This window comes from Schistocerca serialis, chromosome 10 (assembly GCF_023864345.2).
Source record: "Schistocerca serialis cubense isolate TAMUIC-IGC-003099 chromosome 10, iqSchSeri2.2, whole genome shotgun sequence".
Lineage (NCBI taxonomy): Eukaryota > Metazoa > Arthropoda > Insecta > Orthoptera > Acrididae > Schistocerca > Schistocerca serialis.
In genome coordinates this window covers 59,390,653-59,415,334 of record NC_064647.1, presented here as the reverse complement: position 1 = coordinate 59,415,334, position 24,682 = coordinate 59,390,653, and the positions used below count along the sequence as shown (strand labels likewise).

General features: G+C 44.0%; 1 protein-coding gene across 1 annotated transcript in view; it reads left to right on the top strand.

Moving 5' to 3' along the window:
- Positions 1-24,682, top strand: part of LOC126425243 (dehydrogenase/reductase SDR family member 11-like) — a 93,677-nt gene that overhangs the window by 7,793 nt on the left and 61,202 nt on the right. Inside the window, exons 2-3 of the mRNA XM_050088204.1 lie at positions 426-603; positions 10,570-10,699. Of these exons, the coding sequence (XP_049944161.1) occupies positions 426-603; positions 10,570-10,699 (308 nt within the window). The remainder of the gene's footprint in view (positions 1-425; positions 604-10,569; positions 10,700-24,682) is intronic.

Here is a 24,682-nt window from a genome sequence, read left to right as displayed (position 1 = left end):
AGAGAGTCTGCTACACATCTTCTCTGTCCCACACTGCACCGTCTGTGAATGTGTACACAGCGATTGTGGATGTGGGGCGACCCAGCAAACACTACCTCGTTTCATAGGTGCCCTGACGTCATCGTTGGCATGGTTGTCTGTTGACTGGAATGCCTTCTTACATGCAGAACACGACTGTACGGACATCTGGTTGACAGTTTGTATGAATTACAGGACGGGGAAATAGCGGTTAGCTGCTTTAATTTTGGACACCAGTGTAAATGATGTCGAAATGAGCTTTTTATGTTTCATCACGATAGCCTTTCTGGAAATGACGTACTCTTTGTTGAAAGTCTTGAAATGCTGCTACCGTGCCGTTTTTTAAAGTATCGTATCAGAAATAGTGCCACATTTCCACCGTGGTGCTGTCATACCGAGTCACTGAGGACAGGGTGTTTCCTCTGCAGGAACTGGCGCTGAAGGAGCCACGCCTGTACTCCGTCGTGTGTGACGTCAGCGCAGAGGAGGACGTGCTGTCAACGTTCCGCTACGTTGAGGAGACTCTGGGCGGCGTCGACGTCCTCGTCTACAACGCCGGCGTCACCGGCTTCTCCAGTCTTCTCGGTGAGTTGTATTCTAAAGGCACTGCTGAGCATCGGTACATCCCAAAAAGTCGCAAATTCTGTCTTCCGTTATCCGTGCAATCATTACTCGCGACAGCATAGTTCGCTTGTGTCAAACGGGCGAAGAAAAAGCAAAGCTCTACCGTGCACACGTAATTAGCAGCTCCGCTCCCGCACATTTACACCAAGCTTTCAGCTTCACTCGGACACGACAGCAATAAACAAACATTCCAGGCCTGCGCAGTTTTCAGTGTATCCATTTTGCAGCAGTAGTTCTATTGCACTCACAAAGTTTTAATTGAAAGCTGGTAATACGCAATCTGATCAAAACTATCCACACACTCCTATGTAATGCGAAATTTTAATGAATTGACGACAGGTGCGACAGCAAGTTTAAACCTTTCAGATCCGAATTTTTTCTGGAGCAAGAAAAATTTTTCTTTATGGGGTAAAGTTCTTAGGTAATTTTTAATGATTTTAGAGGCAAGATTTTTACAAAAATATGTACTCATTTCCAAAACATACGTTCTACACTTGGCTTTATTTTATGGACTAAAATAATTACGGAATAATTCGTAATGTACAAGTGTTGCTCAGAAAGTAATGCACCACATTTTTACTTCAACAATTCTTTATTGAACATAATTGGTATTACACACACGAAAGAATGGCGTTTTATCTACACACTCTCTTTTTCCACGTAATGTCCATCCCGTTCTATGGCCTTCCTCCAGAGCAAACCAAGGGCGTGTATGCCCTGTCGGTACCAATTATTGTCCCGGTGGCGAAGCCAGTGCTTCAGTGTGTTAATGACCTCCTCATTGTCCTCAAAATGTTTTCCGCGGATGGTATCCTTTAACGACCCAAACATATGGAAGTCCGAGGGATAGACCAAGTGTGTCAGCTGTGGATAGCCTTCCCGACCGCTGCAAGTCGTGGAGCTGCGTCGAACCACCTCCTGATTACTCACCATCCGTGCCCAGCGACTAACTGGACTTCTGTCGACAGCAGGTGCTCCCTAGACTTTACACAACCGTTTGTGAATATTCCCCACAGTTTCTTTCTCTGCACTGAGAAATTCAATGACGCCACGTTGCTTGTAGCGTACACCAGCTACAGACGCCATTTTGAAACTCTGCTGCAGCTACGCTATCTGCAGGAAGTGACAGAAACTTGGCGCGCTCACTCAGAAGACTTCAAACAATACATACGTAACGTTTCGTATTCGTAGCACTGTTTTCAGCTGAGAAAAAAAACTGCGATGCGTTACTTTCTGGACAATCCTCGTAATAAACGGTCAAATGACCATTCAATAGTTACCATGCAAAACAACAATAATAATATTCAATTATACAGTGGAATACAGGTAGCAAACCACAGCTGCGTATTCTGGTGGTCACTTGCTGCTGCGCACTGCTACATTGACTTGCTGACATTTTCACAGTGATGCCCAACAGTTGGCAGCGCTTGAGCATGGTGAAAACGTTGAACATACACAAATGTGTACCTCAGATTTCCACTGCGAAATATACTTCTGTTGCAGCTAAATCACAAAGAAAAGTTAATATACACAATTGTAGTGTGAGGGTCTGAAAGGCTTGAAAGGTTGTGGGAGTACCGTGTTCTCACCAGAGCAACATGGGTGGGTCAGGAGAGTTGAGTCACTCCGACGCGCCCTAATCAATAAATGCCATTTCAGTAACGAATCCGTCGGTGACATTTCAGCGCTTCCAAAGATGCCTAAAACAACTGCTGGAGATGTGATCTTGAAGTAGAAATGCGAAGGAACAACTTCTACCAGGCGGACCTGATAGACTGTTGAACAGGGACTATCGAGCAATGGTGGAAAAAAATGGTTCACATGGCTCTGAGCACTATGGGACTTAACATCTGAGGGCCGGCCGGGGTGGCGAAGCGGTTAAAGGCGCTACAGTCTGGAACCGCGCGACCGCTACGGTCGCAGGTTCGAATCCTGCCTCGGGCATGGATGTGTGTGATGTCCTTAGGTTAGTTAGGTTTAAGTAGTTCTAAGCTCTAGGGGACTTAAAACCTTAGAAGTTAAGTCCCGTAGTGGTCAGAGCCATTTGAACCATTTTTGAACATCTGACGTCATCAGTCCTCTAGACTTAGAACTCCTTCAGCCTAACTAACCTAAGGACATCACACACATCCATGTCCAAGGCAGGATTAGAACCTGCGACAGTAGCGGTCGCGCGATTCCAGACTGAAGCGCCTAGAACCGCTTGGCCAGCAATGGTGGAGGGTGATTGTAAAAGGTCACATGAAGTCAGCGTAAAATTCACTCGCGAGCTCGAGTTACAAGGAATGTGGTAGAATGGTCACGCAGCTCTCCAATAGCCTCGCATTTCTGTAGTGACTGTGGGGCAACGCTTGATGTGTTGTGAAGCGAGACGCCAGTGGACTGTGTATGACAATGCGACGAGCCGGAATGGTCTCTCTATCCTTTCAACGCTCATCCCACCTATCTGAATAGGTTTCACGCTGTCTGCCCATTCACTCTGCGATGGTAGGTACTGGTTTAGCCGACAAAAGCAGCATTGAAGAAAATTAGACTAAATACCTGCCACGCCGGGGTGCATAACTCCACTCTCTTGGCAGTAACTGAAAGATAAACTACGCAGCGTTCGGGATTCTTGCATGAGTCGTTCAAAAAAATGTCAAAAATTTCCTTTTAGTTGCTTTGTTGTCTTTAAAACAAGACAAAAGGCAATCAACTCCGTGTTAATATCACGACAGGAATTATGCAATGTTGCTGACTGTCTCTGTAACAAGTTCTCACTAGAAAGCTGTTCAACCGGACGTACATCACCGACTCCCCTATTGCACGACAATTTTCTCAAGCATACATTTACATAATTGTAATGAAATATCACATTCTCAGTTAACGTATATCCTGCATTTAACCTCTGTCTCTCAGAAACACACACATGACCGAAACAAGATGGAAATAATAATTTTCAGAAGTGCTTTTAATTACGTCAGAGGGGACTAATGACCTCAGATGTTAAGTCCCATAGTGCTTAGAGCCATTGGAAATCTGTGATAATGAAACTAAAGAAACTTCCAGAAAATTATATTATGTCAATCTATCCCATTGGTTGTAGTTTCAGTTGATACTATAGGTGAATACATTACAGTTCCTATCTCTACATCACAATTCCAGCACGGTTAATACGTGTTTTAGGTAAAAATTTATATCCCAAAAATATGGAAGTTATTGATTTAAAGTTTTAAGAGTACGGTGGTGTTATGCATGGAATTTGGTATACTAAGTGTGAAAAAGGTCGATTAATGTTTAATGGTACTTCTTCAGATTCATAGAGAGTACGTGTAACGCGTTGCACACGGCGTTTGTCAAGTACATGGCTCGCTCGGCCCAGCAGCCGGCGTCAGAACCAAAATCCGCTCTCCTCCGGCTCCACGGAAAGCTACGCTTTCAAATGAAAAATGCCAGCCCGTAATAATTTGCTACGTTACAACCCGAAACGAATGATTTGGAGTGATGAATCACGCTACACCCTATGGAAATTCACTGGAAGAAATGCCTGGAGAACGTACTACGTATCACTTAGTGCCAAGACCAAAGTGTGAGGTAGCTGGCCTCACAATATGGTGTTTTGGTGGTGAGGTTGTGGTCCCCTTACCGCCTTTAAGAAAACTCTAAACGCGAAAGAATATGAAGCCATTTGACAGCCTGACTGTTTGAATATGCTTTTCAGTGCTCAAAAATGGCTCTGAGCACTATGGTACTTAACATCGAAGGTCATCAGTCCCCTAGAACTACTTAAACCTAACTAACCTAAGGACATCACACACATACATGCCCGAGGCAGGATTCGAACCTGCGACCGTAGCGGTCACGCGGTTCCGTACTGAAGCGCCTAGAACCGCTCGGCCACCACGGCCGGCCTTTGCAGTGCACTCTGTCATAAAGGAACATCTGTGACGCAATGGTTTGTGAACAACAACATTCCTGAAATGTACTGGCTTGCCCAGAGTTCCGACCTGAACATTGTATTGTATTCTATGTTAACCGGGGACCCAGAAACGGCGGAGAGGCTCCGTCCCCGTCGCAGCCGCAGTGGTCCGCAACCCCACGACGACTACCGCAGTCCACTTCACCCCTCCGCCGCCCCACACCGAACCCAGGGTTACTGTGCGGTTCGGCTCCCGGTGGGCCCCCCTAGGGAACGTCTCACACCAGATGAGTGTAACCCCTATGTTTGCGTGGTAGAGTAATGGTGGTGTACGCGTACGTGGAGAACTTGTTTGCACAGCAATCGCCGACATAGTGTAGCTGAGGCGGAATAAGGGGAACCAGCCTGCATTCGCCGAGGCAGATGGAAAACCGCCTAAAAAACCATCCACAGACTGGCCGGTTCACCGGACCTCGACACAAGTAACGGCGTCTCAAAATCACGTGACTATCCCTATTTGATGTTCAGAACAGGCGCAGTAGGCTGTACTCTGTACACAGATATATGAGCCGCTTCTCAGGGACTGATCTAGTTTTAAAAAATTAATTTTTGAGTTATGACAGTTACTCACAATACACGAAAATTTGATGTGGAGAAGTGGTATAACGATAACTCTCACCGAAGCCACTAGAGAGCTCTAAATGTACACTCCTGGAAATGGAAAAAAGAACACATTGACACCGGTGTGTCAGACCCACCATACTTGCTCCGGACACTGCGAGAGGGCTGTACAAGCAATGATCACACGCACGGCACAGCGGACACACCAGGAACCGCGGTGTTGGCCGTCGAATGGCGCTAGCTGCGCAGCATTTGTGCACCGCCGCCGTCAGTGTCAGCCAGTTTGCCGTGGCATAAGGAGCTCCATCGCAGTCTTTAACACTGGTAGCATGCCGCGACAGCGTGGACGTGAACCGTATGTGCAGTTGACGGACTTTGAGCGAGGGCGTATAGTGGGCATGCGGGAGGCCGGGTGGACGTACCGCCGAATTGCTCAACACGTGGGGCGTGAGGTCTCCACAGTACATCGATGTTGTCGCCAGTGGTCGGCGGAAGGTGCACGTGCCCGTCGACCTGGGACCGGACCGCAGCGACGCACGGATGCACGCCAAGACCGTAGGATCCTACGCAGTGCCGTAGGGGACCGCACCGCCACTTCCCAGCAAATTAGGGACACTGTTGCTCCTGGGGTATCGGCGAGGACCATTCGCAACCGTCTCCATGAAGCTGGGCTACGGTCCCGCACACCGTTAGGCCGTCTTCCGCTCACACCCCAACATCGTGCAGCCCGCCTCCAGTGGTGTCGCGACAGGCGTGAATGGAGGGACGAATGGAGACGTGTCGTCTTCAGCGATGAGAGTCGCTTCTGTCTTGGTGCCAATGATGGTCGTATTCGTGTTTGGCGCCGTGCAGGTGAGCGCCACAATCAGGACTGCATACGACCGAGGCACACAGGGCCAACACCCGGCATCATGGTGTGGGGACCGATCTCCTACACTGGCCGTACACCACTGGTGATCGGCGAGGGGACACTGAATAGTGCACGGTACATCCAAACCGTCATCGAACCCATCGTTCTACCATTCCTAGACCGGCAAGGGAACTTGCTGTTCCAACAGGACAAAGCACGTCCGCATGTATCCCGTGCCACCCAACGTGCTCTAGAAGGTGTAAGTCAACTACCCTGGCCAGCAAGATCTCCGGATCTGTCCCCCATTGAGCATGTTTGGGACTGGATGAAGCGTCGTCTCACGCGGTCTGCACGTCCAGCACGAACGCTGGTCCAACTGAGGCGCCAGGTGGAAATGGCATGGCACGCCGTTCCACTGGACTACATCCAGTATCTCTACGATCGTCTCCATGGGAGAATAGCAGCCTGCATTGCTGCGAAAGGTGGATATACTCTGTACTAGTGCCGACATTGTGCATGCTCTGTTGCCTGTGTCTATGTGCCTGTGGTTCTGTCAGTGTGATCATGTGATGTATCTGACCCCAGGAATGTGTCAATAAAGTTTCCCCTTCCTGGGACAATGAATTCACGGTGTTCTTATTTCAATTTCCAGGAGTGTATTATTCCTCTCACGCCAGAGTGAAATGCGTTCACGGGAATAGTGGTGTAAGTATAGCGGCAAGTGCACGTGGTATTGTCCTTTTGTGTTATTCTGCGTGTTTGTTTACGCTCTAAAATCAAAAGGGCAGTGTATCAGTCCTCGTAAGTGTCAGAGTTGTTTCCTTTTTTTAGATCTGTAATATTCCGATGTTATTAAAGCAGAAATTGTCTTTATAGGGGACGTTTGCACTCCATGTTGAAGTCTAGGTGAAAGTCTAGACGAATCGAGCAGTGATGTCTCGCGTTAAATACATAAACCATAAAACTCAGCCGGCCGTGTTGGCCGAGCGGTGCTAGGCGATTTAGTCTGGAACCGCGCGACCGCTACGGTCGCAAGTTCGAATCCTGCCTCGGGCATAGGTGTGTGTGATGTCCTTAGGTTAGTTAGGTTTAAGTAATTCTAAGTTCTAGGGGACTGATGACCTCAGATGTTAAGTCCCATAGTGCTCAGAGCCATTTTTGAACCATAAAACTCATCCCTCTCAACAATGCTGTGCAACCTGTCACGGAGGCAAAAAGGAAAGACTTGATGACACTTCTGCCGTACATTCCTCCAGTGCACGACGGTTTCCTCAACCTACTGACAACTGCAACTTCGGCTCAGGTACCTGGACCTGGACATGTTGGCCCTTTGGGAGAGGAAGTTCACGTGGACGGTGAAATCGAGTACACAGACATGCTCCATTATAAAACCTCTTGATATATCAGCATGACAAGATCTACATTTTAAGAAATTTCGACTTTTAGAAACAACAGTTTGTTTATAATTCGAAGAGGAACGCACTGCTGAACTATTAGACAGACGCAGTGGACAGCATTCTAGTAATTAACAACAGTAATGCAATAACTTTAACTCACTTTGTGAGATAAACGTGCACAATGGGAGCAACAAGTGCAGACTCGCATTACTGTGTCATATTATCTTTATGTTTTATGAATAAATTGCAATTATGGAGATTAAAAATGGGAAGAGTGGTACAAATCTCGGTTTATACCACTTTACCTTTCACCGCGAGTAAATTTCTGAGAGGAAAAGTGGTACTCGAACTTTTAGGAACTAGAACAAGGAATTTAAGGTACAAATATCTAAAATGTCTGTAGTAAACGTAATTATAATATTTGATTGTACATTTCATCTGATCAATCACTAATTATTGTGAAGCATGTGTTTACATTGAACGAAAAAAAATTCAGTTATATCAGTTTGGCTCCTAGCTTCTCATACACTGAAGCGCCAAAGAAACAGGTATAGGCATGCGTATTCAAATGGAGAGGTATGTAAACAGGCAGAATACAAGACAACAAGTGTCTGGCGCAGTTGTTAGATCGGTTACTGCTGCTACGAAGGCAGGTTATCAAGATTTAAGTGCGTTTGGACGTGGTGTTATAGCCGGCGCACGAGCGATGGGACACAGAATCTCCGAAGTAGCGATGAAGCACGGATTTTTCTCATACGACCATTTCACCAGGGTACCGTGAATATCAGGAAGGGTAAAACATCAGATCTCCGACATCGCTGTGGCCGGAAAAAGATTCTGCAAGAACGGGACCAACGACGACTGAAGAGAGTCGTTCAACGTGACAGAAGTGCAACCATTCCGCAAAGTGCAGCAGATATCACTGCTGGTCTATCAACAAGTGTCAACGTGCGAACAATTCATCGAAACATCATGGACACGGGCTTTTGGAGACGCTGGTCCACTCGTGTATCCTTGATGACTGTACGTCACAAAGCTTTACGCCTCGCCTACGCCCGTCAACGTGTTACAAACGGGACACGAATGGAAGGACCAGACCCCTTTGCTTTTTTCTTTTATCACTCGTTTATTATCAGAGAAATACACATTTTAAGACAAAATTTAACTACATGAAATATTTCTCCCAGTAAAGGTTAACATAAGCAGTAACAAAACTTAGTTGTCTTAAGGGTTTCTGATGGCAACAAATTTTAAGGAGGCAATGTAAGGTTTATATCAATTTAGCTCAAACACGTAGCTAGTGACTGAATCACGACACAGACACCTCAACAATTTCTGTAACAAAAAATGGCGTGAATTTGTACTCACAGTAACCAACTAATAAACAGCCTTGCCATTGAATAGGTAGTAGGCCATTTGGAACGAATTAGTAACACTGAGCAACTAGGGGAGTTAATACCAACAGTCTTTAAATGTCTAGCTCCCCATTAAATAAACAAACTTACAGTAATTAAATGAATAACAAACGCTCCACTCAAACACTTCAGTGAAAGCCATGCCAAAATGAAGATTCCATTGACTGACTAGCAGAGCCCACACTAAACCTCATTTCTGTGTTCCCAGACACACATGGTGCAATCTTATATAAGACAAGATTTTGAAGGGAGCACATCAGTAAAACCGGTAGTGGAGCTCACTCGTGCCACTAAAAACTGAGGTACTAGACCGGGGCACAAGGTGGTATACAGTGAGGTTGCCTTAGTGCTATACTGCGCTCCGAAATATTAATTCAAATGGCCAATTCAAAATTAAGTACACATAAACCAGCATTAATTAACGAAGAGTGACACGAGGTCGCTCGAAGCGATGACAACACTTAATTGAAAAGACGAATGCCGGAGGCGGCAGTAACATCAAACACCTTCCCCGAGTTTTAACCAGCAGTCACTTCCCGCTATACAAGTAAACATTTAACCAAGCACAAGGGAGGAACCCGAAAGAGAAAATTCAAATAAAACCACCAAAAGATTATAAAGGACAAGGAACCCCAACTATTTAAATTTAAAAGAATTATCTCTCCCCACAGGCAGTGTAAACGCTAAGGCCACACTTAAGAGGACACCAAAGTTGGTTACAAAAGTCTTATACATTTGCTCCTTTTCTTTTAAAAGAAACACAAGGCTGCTTAACTTCTCCTGGACGTCCGGTATGGTTCGGGTAGGGTACACCAGGCAGCAACCCAGGCTAGGCGGTCGCAAGCAGGAGAGCAGACAGGCAGGCAGTCAACACATATCCTCCATGGTGAACCGGCAGACCGCGTACAACCAACTCCACGTATACGTGGTTGCTTCCCCTCTCGTACCTTGCGGCGTCTCAGCAGGTAGCCCGAGCAAACGTCAACTGCCACTCGCCCCGCGAATTCGGAAAACAACAAGACAAGCAAAGATAAGAAACTCAACAGACGCTGGACTGTTGATGACTGTAAACACGTTGCCTGGCCGGACGAGTCTCGTTTCAAATTGTATCGAGCGGATGGACGAGTACGGGTATGGAGACAACCTCATGAATCCATGGACCATGCCTATCAGCAGGAGACTGTTCAAGCTGGTGGAGGCTCTGCAATGGTATTGGGCGTGTGCAGTTGGAGTAATATGGGCCCTTATATTCCAGATAAGACTCAGACATGTGACACATAAGTAAACATCCTGTCTGATCACCTGCATACATTGACGTCCATTGTGCATTCCGAAGGACTTGAGCTATTCCAGCAGGTCAGTGCGACACCCCATACGTCCAGAATTGCTACAGAGTGGCTCCAGGAACACTATTCTGAGTTTCAACGCTTCCGCTGGCCACCATACTCCGCAGACATGAACATTATTGGGCATATCTGGGATGCCTCGCAACGTGCTGTTCTGAAGAGATCTCCACGCCCTCGTACTCTTACGGATTTATGGAGAGCCCTGCGGGATGCATGCTGTCAATCCCCCCCAGCACTAGTTCAGACACCAGTCGAGTCCATGGCACGTCGTTTTGCGGCAGTTCTGCGTGCCCGCGGAAGGCCCTACACGATATTAAGCAGGTGTACCAGTTTCATTGGCTATTCAGTGTATGTACTGTATGGTAAGTGGAGACTGCACGACCCGTCGCCTGTGTTCCAGACGGTTCCCCGGCCGAGTGGCGGCGCCTGCTGGACGTGAACGTGGTGGCGCTCTGTCTCTGCACCAGGGAGGCCGTGGCTTCGATGCGCCGCCGGCACCTCGCCGACGGACAAGTGGTGCTCGTCAGCAGGTACTGCAGCTCAGCGCCTCGCCACTCTATACCGTCCTAGTACCATCTGTACGTGTACCCCCATCCCACTAACTATTAAACAGTGTACGGCGGAGAGTATTTGTTGCCCTGCTACCCATATTCACATCCATTCCCACATCCAGATGTTCGTGTACATCCACACTCACTCCCATATGCATCTTGTCATCAACATCCCCCATCACTTTGACACCCTCGTAACAATCTGTGTCAATATCGTCATCCACTTCCACATCACTCCCACAAATACACTACTGGCTATTAAAATTGCTACACCAAGAAGAAATGCAGATGGTAAACGGGTATTCATTGGACAAATATATTATACCAGAACTGACATGTCATTACATTTTCACGCAATTTGGGTGCATAGATCCTGAGAAATCAGTACCCAGAACAACCACCTCTGGCCGCAATAACGACATTGAGTCAAACAGAGCTTGGATGGCGTGTACAGGTACAGCTGCCCATGCAGCTTCAACACGATACCACAGTTGATCAGGACTAGTGGCTGGCGTATTGTGATGAGCCAGTTGCTCGCCCACCATTGACCACACGTTTTCAGTTGGTGAGAGATCTGGAGAATGTGCTAACCAGGGCTGCAGTTGAACATTTTCTGTATCCAGAAAGGCCCGTACAGGACCTGCAACATGCGGTCGTCCATTATCCTGCCGAAACGTGGGGTTTCGCAGGGATCAAATGAAAGGTAGAGCCACGGGTCGTAACACATCTGAAATGTATTGTCCACACACATCTGAAACGTAATGTCCACTGTTCAAAGTGGCGTCAGTGCGAACAAGAGGTGACCGAGACGTGTAACCAATGGCACCCCATACCATCACGCCGGGTGATACGCCAGTATGGCGATGTCGAATACACGCTTCCAATGTGCGCGGCAAGGTAGGAGTAGGAAAAATGCAACAGGGAATAACAATATTAATGTGCTAATAGTAAACTGCAGGAGCGTCTATAGAAAGGTCCCAGAACTGCTTTCATTAACAAACGGTCACAATGCCCACCTAGTACTAGGGACAGAAAATTGGCTGAAACCGTAAACAGAAATGAAATTCTAAACTCAGATTGGAATGTATACCGCAGAGACAGGCTGGACAGTGAAGGGGGAGGTGTGTTTATAGCGATAAAAAAGTGCAATAGTATCGAAGGAAATTGTCGGAGATCCGAAAAGTGAAATAATTTGGGTGAAGGTCACAGTTAAAGCAGGCTCAGACATGGTAATTGGATGTCTCTATAGGCCCCCTGACTCAGCAGCTGTTGTGGCTGAGCACGTGAAGGATAATTTAGAAAATATTTCAAGTAGGTTTCCCCACCATGTTATAGTTCTGGGTGGAGATTTTAATTTGCCGGATATAGACTGGGAGACTTAAACGTTCATAACGGGTGGTAGGGACAAAGAATCCAGTGAAATTATTTTTAGTGCTTTATCTGAAAACTACCTTGAGCAGTTAAACAGAGAACCGACTCGTGGCAATAACATGTTAGACCTTCTGGTGACAAACAGACCCGAACTATTTGAAACAGTTAACGCAGAACAGGGAATGAGCGATCATAAAGCGGTTACTGCATCGATGATTTCAGCCGTAAATAGAAATATTAAAAAAGGTAGGAAGATTTTTCTGTTTAGTAAAAGTGACAAAAAGCAGATTACAGAGTACCTGACGGCTAAACACAAAAGTTTTGTCTGAAGTACAGATAGTGTTGAGGATCAGTGGACAAAGTTCAAAACCATCGTACAATATGCGTTAGATGAGTATGTGCCAAGCAAGATCGTAAGAGATGGAAAAGAGCTGCCGTGGTACAACAACCGAGTTAGAAAACTGCTGCGGAAGCAAAGGGAACTTCACAGCAAACATAAACGTAGCCAAAGCCTTGCAGACAAACAAAAATTATGCGAAGCGAAATGTAGTGTGAGGAGGGCTATGCGAGATGCGTTCAATGAATTCGAAAGTAAAGTTCTATGTACTGACTTGGCAGAAAATCCTGAGAAATTTTTTGTCTTATGTCAAAGCGGTAAGCGGATCAAAACAAAATGTCCAGACACTCTGTTACCAAAATGGTACTGAAACAGAGGATGACAGACTAAAGGCCGAAATAATAAATGTCTTTTTCCAAAGCTGTTTCACAGAGGAAGACTGCACTGTAGTTCCTTCTCCTGATTGTCGCACAGATGACAAAATGGTACATATCGAAATAGACGACAGACGGATAGAGAAACAATTAAAATCCCTCAAAAGAGGAAAGGCCGTGGGACCTGATGGGATACCAGTTCGATTTTACACAGAGTGCACGAAGAAACTTGCCTCCCTTCTTGCAGCGGTGTACCGTAGGTCTCTAGAATAGCGTAGCGTTCCAAAGGATTGGAAAAGGGCACAGGTCATCCCCGTTTTCAAGAAGGGACGTCGAATAGATGTGCAGAACTATAGACCTATATCTCTAACGTCGATCAGTTGTAGAATTTTGGAACACGTATTATGTTCGAGTATAATGACTTTTCTGGAGACTTGAAATCTACTCTGTAGGAATCAGCATGGATTTCGAAAAAGACGGTCGTGTGAAACCCAGCTCGCGCTATTCGTCCACGAGACTCAGAGGGCCATAGACACTGGTTCCCAGGTAGATGCCGTGTTTCTTGACTTCCGCAAGGCGTTCGATACAGTTCCCCACAGTCGTTTAATGAACAAAGTAAGAGCATATGGACTATCAGACCAATTGTGTGATTGGATTGAGGAGTTCCTCGATAACAGAACGCAGCATGTCATTCTCAATGGAGACAAGTCTTCCGAAGTAAGAGTGATTTCAGGTGTGCCGCAGGGGAGTGTCGTAGGACCGTTGCTGTTCACAGTATACGTAAATGACCTTGTGGATGACATCGGAAGTTCACTGAGGCTTTTTACGGATGATGCTGTGGTATATCGAGAGGTTGTAACAATGGAAAATTGTACTGAAATGTAGGAGGATCTGCAGCGAATTGACGCATGGTGCAGGGAATGGCAATTGAATATTAATGTAAACAAGTGTAATGTGCTGCGAATACATAGAAAGAAAGATCCCTTATCATTTAGCTACAATATAGCAGGTCAGCAACTGGAAACAGTTAATTCCATAAATCATCTGGGAGTACGCATTAGGAGTGATTCAAAATGGAATGATCATATAAAGTTGATCGTCGGTAAAGCAGATGCCAGACTGAGATTCATTGGAAGAATCCTAAGGAAATGCAATCCGAAAACAAAGGAAGTAGGTTACAGTACGCTTGTTCGCCCACTGCTTGAATACTGCTCAGCAGAGCGGGATCCGTACCAGATAGGGTTGATAGAAGAGATAGAGAAAATACAACGGAGAGCAGCGCGCTTCGTTACAGGATCATTTAGTAATCGTGAAAGCGTTACGGAGATGATAGATAAACTCCAGTGGAAGACACTGCAGGAGAGACGCTCAGTAGCTCGGTACGGGCTTTTGTTGAAGTTTCGAGAACGTCCCTTCACCGAGGAGTCAAGCAGTATATTGCTCCCTCCTACGTATATCTCGCGAAGAGACGATGAGGATAAAATCAGAGAGATTAGAGCCCACACAGAAGCATACTGACAATCCTTCTTTCCACTAACAATAAGAGACTGGAATAGAAGGGAGAACCGATAGAGGTACTCAAGGTACCCTCCGCCACACACCGTCAGGTGGCTTGCGGAGTATGGATGTAGATGTAGAAGTGACTGTATTTAATTCGTTTATGTAGGGACTCCAAGCAATCACTAATCGGTGTCTAAAGCAATACTTCAACTTCACCAATCATTTCCAGTAGGTCATGTGGAAGTACCTGCCAAATTCTAGTGTCTGGATAATACAATAAGATTTCCATCATTTTCTCCAGGACACTACTAAAACCATACGTATCCCGTTCACTCTGCAGTTGATCTAAACACTGGTGATTTCTTCTCACTACACCCATAAATTCTCCTTAGATTCTGAAACCAGTTCCCTTGTAAGTTATGTGCTAAGAACACAGCAACTGGTTTGACACAGGTCGAGTTACTGCTGATAATGATTTAAAAAACTGGAGCATAGTCAGACATAAACACAATGGTGTTTACAGAACCCACTCTTTCTTTAACGTATTTCAAACGAAAACACAGTAAGCAAATTGCAAGGTACACGAGGCGATCGACATGGTTGAAAATGAACACATTTGGAACACTGCGATCACGGCGTATGAAGTGTGTTCATTTTCAGTGGGCAGATGTCTCCATTATTTGAAAAGTAAAATGCAGTTGCCGGCCGGAGTGGCCGAGCGGTTCTAGGCGCTACAGTCTGGAACCGCGCGACCGCTACGGTCGCAGGTTCGAATCCTGCCTCGGGGATGGATGTTTGTGATGTCCTCAGGTTAGTTAGGTTTAAGTAGTTCTAAGTTCTAGGGGACTGATGACCTCGGAAGTTGTCCCATAGTGCTCAGAGCCATTTGAACCATTTTTTGAAAATGCTGTTGCCTTTCCAGCACCATATCTGTCAAGAACCATAATAAATAAAAAGCTGGAAATCATGTGCAGTCAAACCTTGGGTGTCATTCACACATACTCTATCTTCTTCTCACTTCAGAAGTTTGTCAGCCTGAACGTCCGTCATTATAATATGAATTAAGTTTTCATCTAGATAATTAGAATCAAGCTGCTTTTGCATCCAGCTGCTTTTGCTGTTTAAGATACCTTACTGCGTTATCACTTTTTATCTTCATTTCTCCAACCGACAATTTCACACTCACTGCATCATTTTCATGTTTCTTCGTTTCATAGGCAATATCAAAATCCGTTTTATGTTATGCAAATTTGTTTTCTCAATAAGATGAATTCTTCCCCCCCCCCCCCCCCCCCCCCCCGCTGCTATTCGCTATTCGTGCACTTCCTCCATCTTGCAGAACTCGTCCAACAGGAACACCCTGCAGAAAAAACAACGACAAGTGTCTGCACAGACAAATGAATTTGAAAATTTCATGCGTGGCGCGAGAGAGTCGTATTACTCTTTGTACCTGCCTACTCTGCATTCTCATTCCCATGAATAAATGTTCTTCCAAGATCTGGAGTGTCTCCCACATGTTTTGGAAAACATTTTAGGAAGCTCTTGTTTTCTATTGTAATCACTTTGATGCTAAATGGGAGGGGCTAGCTATTTTGTTCGTGCTCACACTTCTGAGTGATAACATTGGACGTGTTTTTCTGGCCGCTTGTGGCCCGAACCCTTCATAATATAACGAACATGGTTCACTCGTTTGTAAGCAGTTTCCCACTCTTCAAAACCTGAAGAAAATGTTAAGACAGTATTCGTAAGTCATGTACATAGGACCAACAAAGTTCACTAAAACGTGACTAACACAATATATATAAAATACAAACCTGCAATTCTATCAAATTCTCTCACATGGCTTTCTTGAAGATATTCTCTGAGTACAACATGGTGAGAAATGATAGAGAACAATATGGGCAGCTAATGCGACATTTTCGACCCTTTTTGACCAATTTAATTCCATGCAGCGTTATGTGACGCCGTTTTAATGAATTGCGTCTCATAACTGTTATTCCGCACTGTAGACACAGTTCACTGCCTTTTCTTTTCTTCAACACATAGTACCTCAATTTCATCAAGTTTCCTCACATGGGCATAGAGGTTCTTTCGCATTTGAAACTAGGAATGCATTCCTGACAATTACAGTATCGTGCGAATCACTCATGTTCACCGACATATGCTAATTTACGGGCTTTCAAACAGAAACTAATGGTTGCCCTCAAGTTTTGGCTGGTTTCGTTGTCTAGGGGCTGGGATACGTAGTTGCCGCATTACATGCCAAATACTGCTGAGTCTACAGTATACAATATTAATACACACATGAAACGAATGGTCGAAGGTTCCTATCACTCGTCAATTTATTGCGAATTTCACGCCCGGGTTCCCGGGTTCGATTCCCGGCGGGGTCAGGGATTTTCTCTGCCTCGTGATGACTGGGTGTTGTGTGATGTCCTTAGGTTAGTTAGGTTTAAGTAGTTCTAAGTTCTAGGGGACTGATGATCATAGATGTTAAGTCCCGTAGTGCTCAGAGCCATTTTTTTTATTGCGAATTTTGAACGTAACATGGAAATTTATAAATAAAATATTGCAATTAAATAAAATATTCAGGTACTATTTTAACTACTTTAAATTATGAGTACAATAGCAGAAGCACCTTTAAGAATGCCGCTTATTACTGTAAAACACTTATTGGTGTCGATGGTCCAGCAGTTAAATAAAATATAAGTTGAATAACAGGGAAATAATAGATTCCTACTTCATGTAATTAGTTATGAACAACAACACAGCTTGTGAGATGTTCACTTCTAAACTCATACTACGTCTTCACAACAGGAGCCACGGTAATCTCACAAGTGCAGAAGTAGGCACAACGAAATATTTCTATCTCCCGCGACCACGCGCAAACTGCTCAACCCTCCCCAAGTGCTTTCTGCGGCCGCCATCGCGCCTCCTCGTCAAGCACTCCTCCGTGTCCTCTCGTGTCACCCGATGCTCCTCCCCCACTTCCATACAGTCGCCTCCCGTAGTAACGAGCGCTGTGATTGGTAGAGCGCTCCCGCAATGTCTCCAAGCCAATGCATACTCACAAACATACTGAAACACATATGAAATACTGGGTTTACATTTAAATAACTTGAAATTAAGTAAATATTCATACGACTGAACCATGTCATGCTTATTAACACGTTCACTGCCACTGTAATTGGCCTTCCGTTGCCACGTAACCAATTATTTTTTTAATAGAATCTCAAACTGTATCGCTAAAATAATATTAAATGTATTTATTTTATAAGTAAATGATAAAATTTACTCTTGTGAAACAATTTTTTTTTGGGGCGCACTAAGGTGTCAGTGGCGTATCAGGCCACGTTCTGTAGCGGATGGGCATGGACGCGCTAGTGCGTCGCGTTTATTTTTCCTGAAAATTGTGACAGTTTAGAGTACCACATTTTTATTTTATATTCAGAAATAAAACGAAACATCCTACTGACAAACGACATGCTTATAGAACAAAAACAAACGCAACATCTTGAAGAAACTTCCGGAATACAATGTATTCAAAGCTCAGAAAGGATACAATCAAGAACTTAACCTATTACTCTCAAACAAATAAAATAAATACAAAGTTCAACAATAGTACCTACACATAACTGTCGAAAAATGAAAGAACAACGAAAGTGCTATCTGCCTTTAGAGGCGGTGAATAAGACAACAATTCAAACAATACCCTGCTTTATTTGAGCAATTTGGGCACTCGTAAATCGTGTCTGTTCGTTGTCCTCGGCTGGCGCATGATCTGCACTTTTTTCTCGGTGGTTTTGATTTTCCAGTTGATTCTCGTTTTACCACAACATGTTGGGGATTTCTGACTGGCCGTTCTACCTGCTTTTGTGGGAATAGTGCTCTTATAATACTGAGTCTGATTTCTTGGGAAGGCATTTTTGTGCCAGAATATTTATTGTGTAGGGCATGTGCGTTTGTCAGCATCATTTCCATAACGAGGATAAAAGGTTTCTTGTACCAGCGTATAGTTTTTCGTTCCGAGAAGTAATATGATAACATCTGATCGTGCCGATCAACTCCCGACATAAATTTATTGTAGTTTACAATGGCCAAGGGCTTAGATTTCCTCTCCTTTCTTTTGTTTTCAACCTCAACCACTTCATTTGTAAATGCATTAGAAATGTAGCAAACCTCCCTCTTATCACGCCACTTACCTATCATAACTGCTTCAATAAATCTGGCAGAGTCTTCACCTTTTCGTAATTTTGCCTTGTGTATTTCCTTGAGTGTATCCTTCCTATTCGCCCTCAGAGTTCCCGTGCAGTGAGTCTTCTTATCCAGAAGCAACTTAACCAATGCGAAGCTATTGTAGTAGTTGTCCATGTAGACGTTGTGACCAGCATTCAACTTTTCATCCAGTAAATGAAGAGCAATTTTTTGCGCATGGCCTCTTCCTCATAAATCGTCCAGCGTGCCAATGTATACCGCGAATTTTAGGACCATTCCAATGGTAGTTGTCAAAATATATAGCTTTATGGCATATTTGTGAATTTTACTTTTGATGTATTGGCAGAAAAGTAATCTTCCACTCCAAAGGTTCATTGATTCGTCCAGTGACAGTTCCCGTCCAGTGTAATACACATGGCACATCCTTTCATTGAAAAATTGATAACATGACGTAATTTATACAACCTGTTGGATGGTTTTGGTTCACCCTGTTTTGAATTTTCAGAAATATGCAATGCACATAGTACTAGAAGAAAACGATTTCTTGAAATACTATCGGCAATTACTTCCTCGTGAAATAAAGGGTCCTTTTTCCAATAGTTCTGCAACTTCCTCATCTTTACTTTTCCCATGTGCAGGAAAACTCCTAAGAACACTAACAATTCGCAAACCGTCACATCTTTCCAACAATTTATTCGTGATTGTTCTTTGGTTCCCACAGAAAGGAATAATTCAATTGCGTTTCGATTTGTTCCTTCTACAACTTTCAATAGAAATTCGTCCGTCAGCAAACGACGAAAATAATCTAAGGGAGTGTTTCTCGTTGCTTGAATTAGCAGTTCCTCATTTTTTATAAACGGGCAGTTTACCATTCCAGCTGGCTCACTTCCCACGCAACACTTGTGTCAGCTACGTCACCACCCCTTCTGCCCTTTCCCTGTCGTTTGGAGTCGCAGCCATTCCTACAGCATCATCTAAAGCAAACTCGACTCGGCTCCGTCATCCTCTTCACTGGATTCCCACCCGTTCTCCCCACTGGTCAATTCCGTTTCCGAATCGCTTTCTTCTAATATCCGTAATAATTCTGCATCTGTTAGTTTTTTGCGTTTATTGTGTCCCATAAGAATTAGGTTCTGAAGCGCCCGCCGTGTCACGATTGTTTTCGAATTTCAGCCCCTCAACGGAGAAAAACTGTAGGGAAAAAACGCGAACCGCACCCCGACTAAACCGTGGTGCCTCGCAACAGCTGAGTCTCTCTCCGCGCAGGCGCGTCCACGGCATGTGAACCAGTATCGGCCGGGTGCGCTGGTACGCCGATGGCAGCGAACGTGTTAAATACATAAAAAGGTTAAATAAACATATATCAATGGAATAGAAACAAAAGTAGGCCAGTAGTCTAATGCCTCTGTGCTTTCAAAAACAGAGTAAATTTCTTCATGAATAGTATGTATCGGATATAAGGAAAGACGTAGACGAATAAATATATTTACAGGCATTCTGCTACCGTTTTTTCGTGTAACTGTGGAGTACTTATGGCCTGACGCGATCAATAGTAATCGGCCACTTTGACCTCCAGTAACTCATGTACTATTCAAGTTACATGCCTGTAATTCATACCAATTTAGGTTTACACTAACAGATTTCTAAAGACACGTCGATCGACAAAATCGGCTGACCCGTTTAGATTTTGTAAACTCGTTGCTGGATGTTACTTGTATAATTTACATCCAGATACTAAACTTCAAAATAATAAAGATATTGAAAATATGATTACACCATCAGAATTGTCATGCAAATAATGGTAAAGTACATGTGTCTTATCAAGGTTTCATGATTCCTCTGGCTATTATTAATTTCTCCATGAACTGTGAAATGCCTGCCATTATGGTTTCACAAAGTCCGCTATCTTTGGCATTCTCGGCGTACAAATCTCCTTCATCGACACAAAGCAGAGTCCCCATCACAGGGTCTACGTGGAATTCCCAGCCACGCGGTCGGCCTGGACCACGCTCTGTGGCTGCCCCTCTTGCTGCGGCTAATGTTCGCCACGACGCGGTTGGGTTGCTTGCCGAGCAGCCCGTGCGGCCACAACAACTCCGAACTTAGAATATTTTCAGAGCGCCACACCTCGCCCATTACCTCACAACAATAACAAGGAATAGCGACAAAAATGAACAGCAACAACGAAACAACAGTAACCAGCAACAACGATGTAATAAAAATCAGCAACAACTAAACACAACAAAATTAATTTGGAACAACGAAAGCAGTTAAGTGGAGCACACGGCGTGGCAGCAAAGAGCGGAACGGATGGCTTCTTGAAACAAGGGTGACTGGTCACCTGATATCAGTTCCCGATCAGTAAATGTGAAGTACGTACTGCCGCGAGACATTCCGCGACGTTATTTCTCCTCTTTCCGAGCCATTCCTTTGCAATCTGCCAGTCCATAACGGACCCCTAGGCGCTTAGGCGTGACGGCAGGACAGCCGAATGTTGCGTGTTGCCGCATTGGGATGTCGCAGGCGCATAGAATGAATTTCTTAATACTTCTGCGTCCCATTGAACGCGACAGCTGCAAATCGAACCTTAATGAGGTTTGAAGCTGTTATTATACACACATATAAATTTACAAATGTCGATATTTAAGCGTTCGTGATTTCTGTCCACTTCTTGCAGGTGACGTTCAATTACGGTGTTACCTTCAAAACCGTGCAGATATCTGCTTTTATACGAGTTTTCCACACAGTTGATGCTGACGTGGACCATACTTAGTACATCCTAACATGATATAGTTTAGTTCTCATTGTCTGGATGATCATTGCATGTGGGATTCTATAGGGCAACATGTAGCCCCAATTGCAATGACGAGCAGATTCTTACGGATGTACCACGGTTCCGCTGGTATGAATTTTTTATTAATATTTCAGTTTATTGAAAAGCTACATTACAAAGAGTGATACTACATGTGTTGGTTCACTTAATTACGCACTTTTTTGTATACAGACAAAAGATATTTTAAATATTGCATAGTGTCTCTCACAGTGATTATTGCCTTAGAATGTATATATAGTTTGTGTCAGGAATTGGTGACTCAAATTGATACATTCAGAAATTCTATAGAATTATAGAGATTATAGAAGTCTGTTGAACGAGTTCCCTGTCACTAGTTGGCTATTTTCGGTCTTTGACTTTTAAAATTTTCAGTAATGTGTTACCCTGCCTGTGCAGGTTGCTGCATTCCAGTTCGTTTGCCTCCAGTGCATCGACACATGGAGTCGTTCGTTGTTCTGAATCGACGGTAATAAGCCTCCCACCTCCCTGTCCCGTTAACATAGCTGCAAAGTTAAGACACTTTACTAAACTGCTCGCCAGTCTTTGGTGCACCGCTGGAAAATATTCTTTTGTAGCCTGCAGCCATTCTTTCTTCCATTCTTCCGAAGCTTCTTCACGTCATATTTGTTTTACGAAAATTTTGGCACTTCTTCCTTAAATTCAGACCTTTCTGGTTAGACCTCCACGTGACTTTTATTGCTGTGGAATCAAAGAGCAGCTCCTATCAGTCACTGTTTTGTTTATTTAAAGAACTCGTTTCAGAAGTTTAAACCTCTATTATAGGGTGGGATTATTTGGATTAATAGAGCAAATATGTGTTACGACTTTGGACCTGTCTTTTGTCATCTTTACATTACATACATCATTATGCTTTGTAAAACCTCTGGTACTTTTGACACATTTTTTATCGAAGTGTATATGCTTGGTCGTAGCTGCAAGACGTTTTTATGTCCTAAAGTAGACTTGATCGCCTGTCAGGCTGTAAATGCTAAAACTTTTGGTTAACAACTCGTTTAGGTTGAATGCCATCTTGTATATCTGCAAATGTGGAAAAAAGAGGCGGAAAAACAAAGAAGATAACTAGAAATGTTTTTGTCCACAAGCATTGCCTCACAGATACTGCTTTATGGCAGGGTGCATCGTCGTACTGAAACAAGCAGTCGCCGTCTGTGTATTGCTGCTCTACTGCACGCCATACACAATGTGTTCATATCATCCCGCATTTGGTGATCACTTAAGCCCAACAAGGAGACCAAAGCTAACCAGGAAAGACATGCCCCTACCGTAGCGCCGGTTCCTCCGCGCTTCCCTACTGCCAGTACTCAGGATGACAGGCAGTGTCCTCTGAGCAGTCGCCGGACCCAGGTCTACCCATCGAACGGTCACGTGGCACAGCGTGATTCACCAGCCCAGGTCACTCGCTTCCATTCACCCACAGTCCACTTGTGCTGCTCTTTACACCACCTCAAGCACCGCATACTTTATGGGGAGCTGCACGATCACTGTACGCCATTGTACGTAAACTCCATATTCGTGGTCATCTTCCTAGCTGGACTGCTGGTAGGAATTTGGTTCTGCCGAGTGAATCCTTCCTCTGATTTCATACAGTTTCTTACAGTCACCCTCCACAATGTTTGTTGGTCCCTGTCCATTAGTGCGCGACATCTACTTTGTCTTGGTTTAACTGCGCTTGCTTATTCGCGTTTCCACTCCATTATAAGATGCTACAACACAGCCGCTCCGAGATCGTATGCGCTCCGAGATCGTATGGTCATCGTCAGTCGGTATGTTGCGTCCTCGTAAGTATAGCTCGCGAAGAAACTTTGGCACTGCGGAACTAGACGTGTAAAGTAAAAGGAGAAAATTACTCATTAGAGCTCAGATCGAGGCTTACCAGCAGTTGTTCTTAATTTTTTTTATTTTGCACGTCTAGTTCCGTAGTACCAAACTGAGGAGCAAATCTCAAAGATCATGGAAGGTGTCGGTACATGAAATTACAACATAAAAGTAATAACAGATCAAATAAAATGTTTATAAGCCCCCAAAAAAGACAAGCCATAAATTTAAGTAAACGAAGTTAGCAACATAACACAGGAATCAGCTTGATTTTGCAAGGAACTCCTCGACAGAATAGAAGGAGTGACCTATGAGGAAACTCTCCGGTTTCGATTTGAAAGCGCATCGATTACTGCTAATTTTTTTTTTATTTCTTGTAGTAGCTTACTCAAAATGGATGCAGCAGTATATTTCACACCTTTCTGTACAAGAGTCAAGAAGGTGCGATCCACATGCAGACTGGATTTCTACCTAGTAGTAACTGAGTGAAAGCTGCTAAGTATTGCAAATAAGCTGATACTGTTAACAAGAAACGACAGTAAAAATATATATACTGAGAGGCCAATGTCAGAATACACAGACTAATGAAAGTGGGTCAACAGGAGGTTCCTTATTGCCAGACCCGCCCGTTTCTGAACCAGAAATATCATTTGAGAATGGGAGGAGTTACCCCAAAATATAATACCATGTGTCATAAGCGAAAGAAAATAAGCAAAGCAGATTACTTTTCGTGTCGAACTATCACTTACTTCAGATACGGTTCGAATAGTAAAAATGGCAGTATTAAGTCTTCGAACAAGATCCTGTATGTGGCCTTTCCACGACAGATAACTATCTATCTGAACACCTAGAAATTTGAATAGTTCAGTTTCACTAATCGTATGCCCATTTTGTGAAATTAAAACATCTGGTTTTGTCGAATTGTGTATTACATACTGTAAAATCTGAGATTTACTGTAATTTAGCGTTAGTTTACTTTTACAAACCATGAGCCTATGTCTTGAACTACACTATTTGAAACAATGCTAACATTGCACACAACATCCCTTACTACCGCAAAAAGAAAAAGAAAAAAAAATTTGACTCACCTGTAATACAACTGGGCATATCATTTATATAAATAAGGAACAAGAGTCGCCCCAGCACTGATCCCTGGAGTACCCCCCAGTTGACTGTGCCCCAGTCAGACCCCACACTCAAGACTGTGGAGAATCACCTTTTCCTGTCTGTTATTAAACAAAGAGGTGAACCAGTTGTAAGCTGTTGCATAAAGATACAACTTCTGGAGCAAAATTTTGTGAACAACACAATCAAAATGCCTCATTTAAACCAAAAAGATGCCTAGCGTTCGAAATCTTTTCTTTAATCCATTCAGTATCTCACCGCGAAAAGAAAATATAGCATTTCCAGTTGTTAAACCACGTTTAAAACAGAACTGTACATTTGATAGCAAATTATGTGAAATAAAATGATCAATTATCCTTACATACACAGTC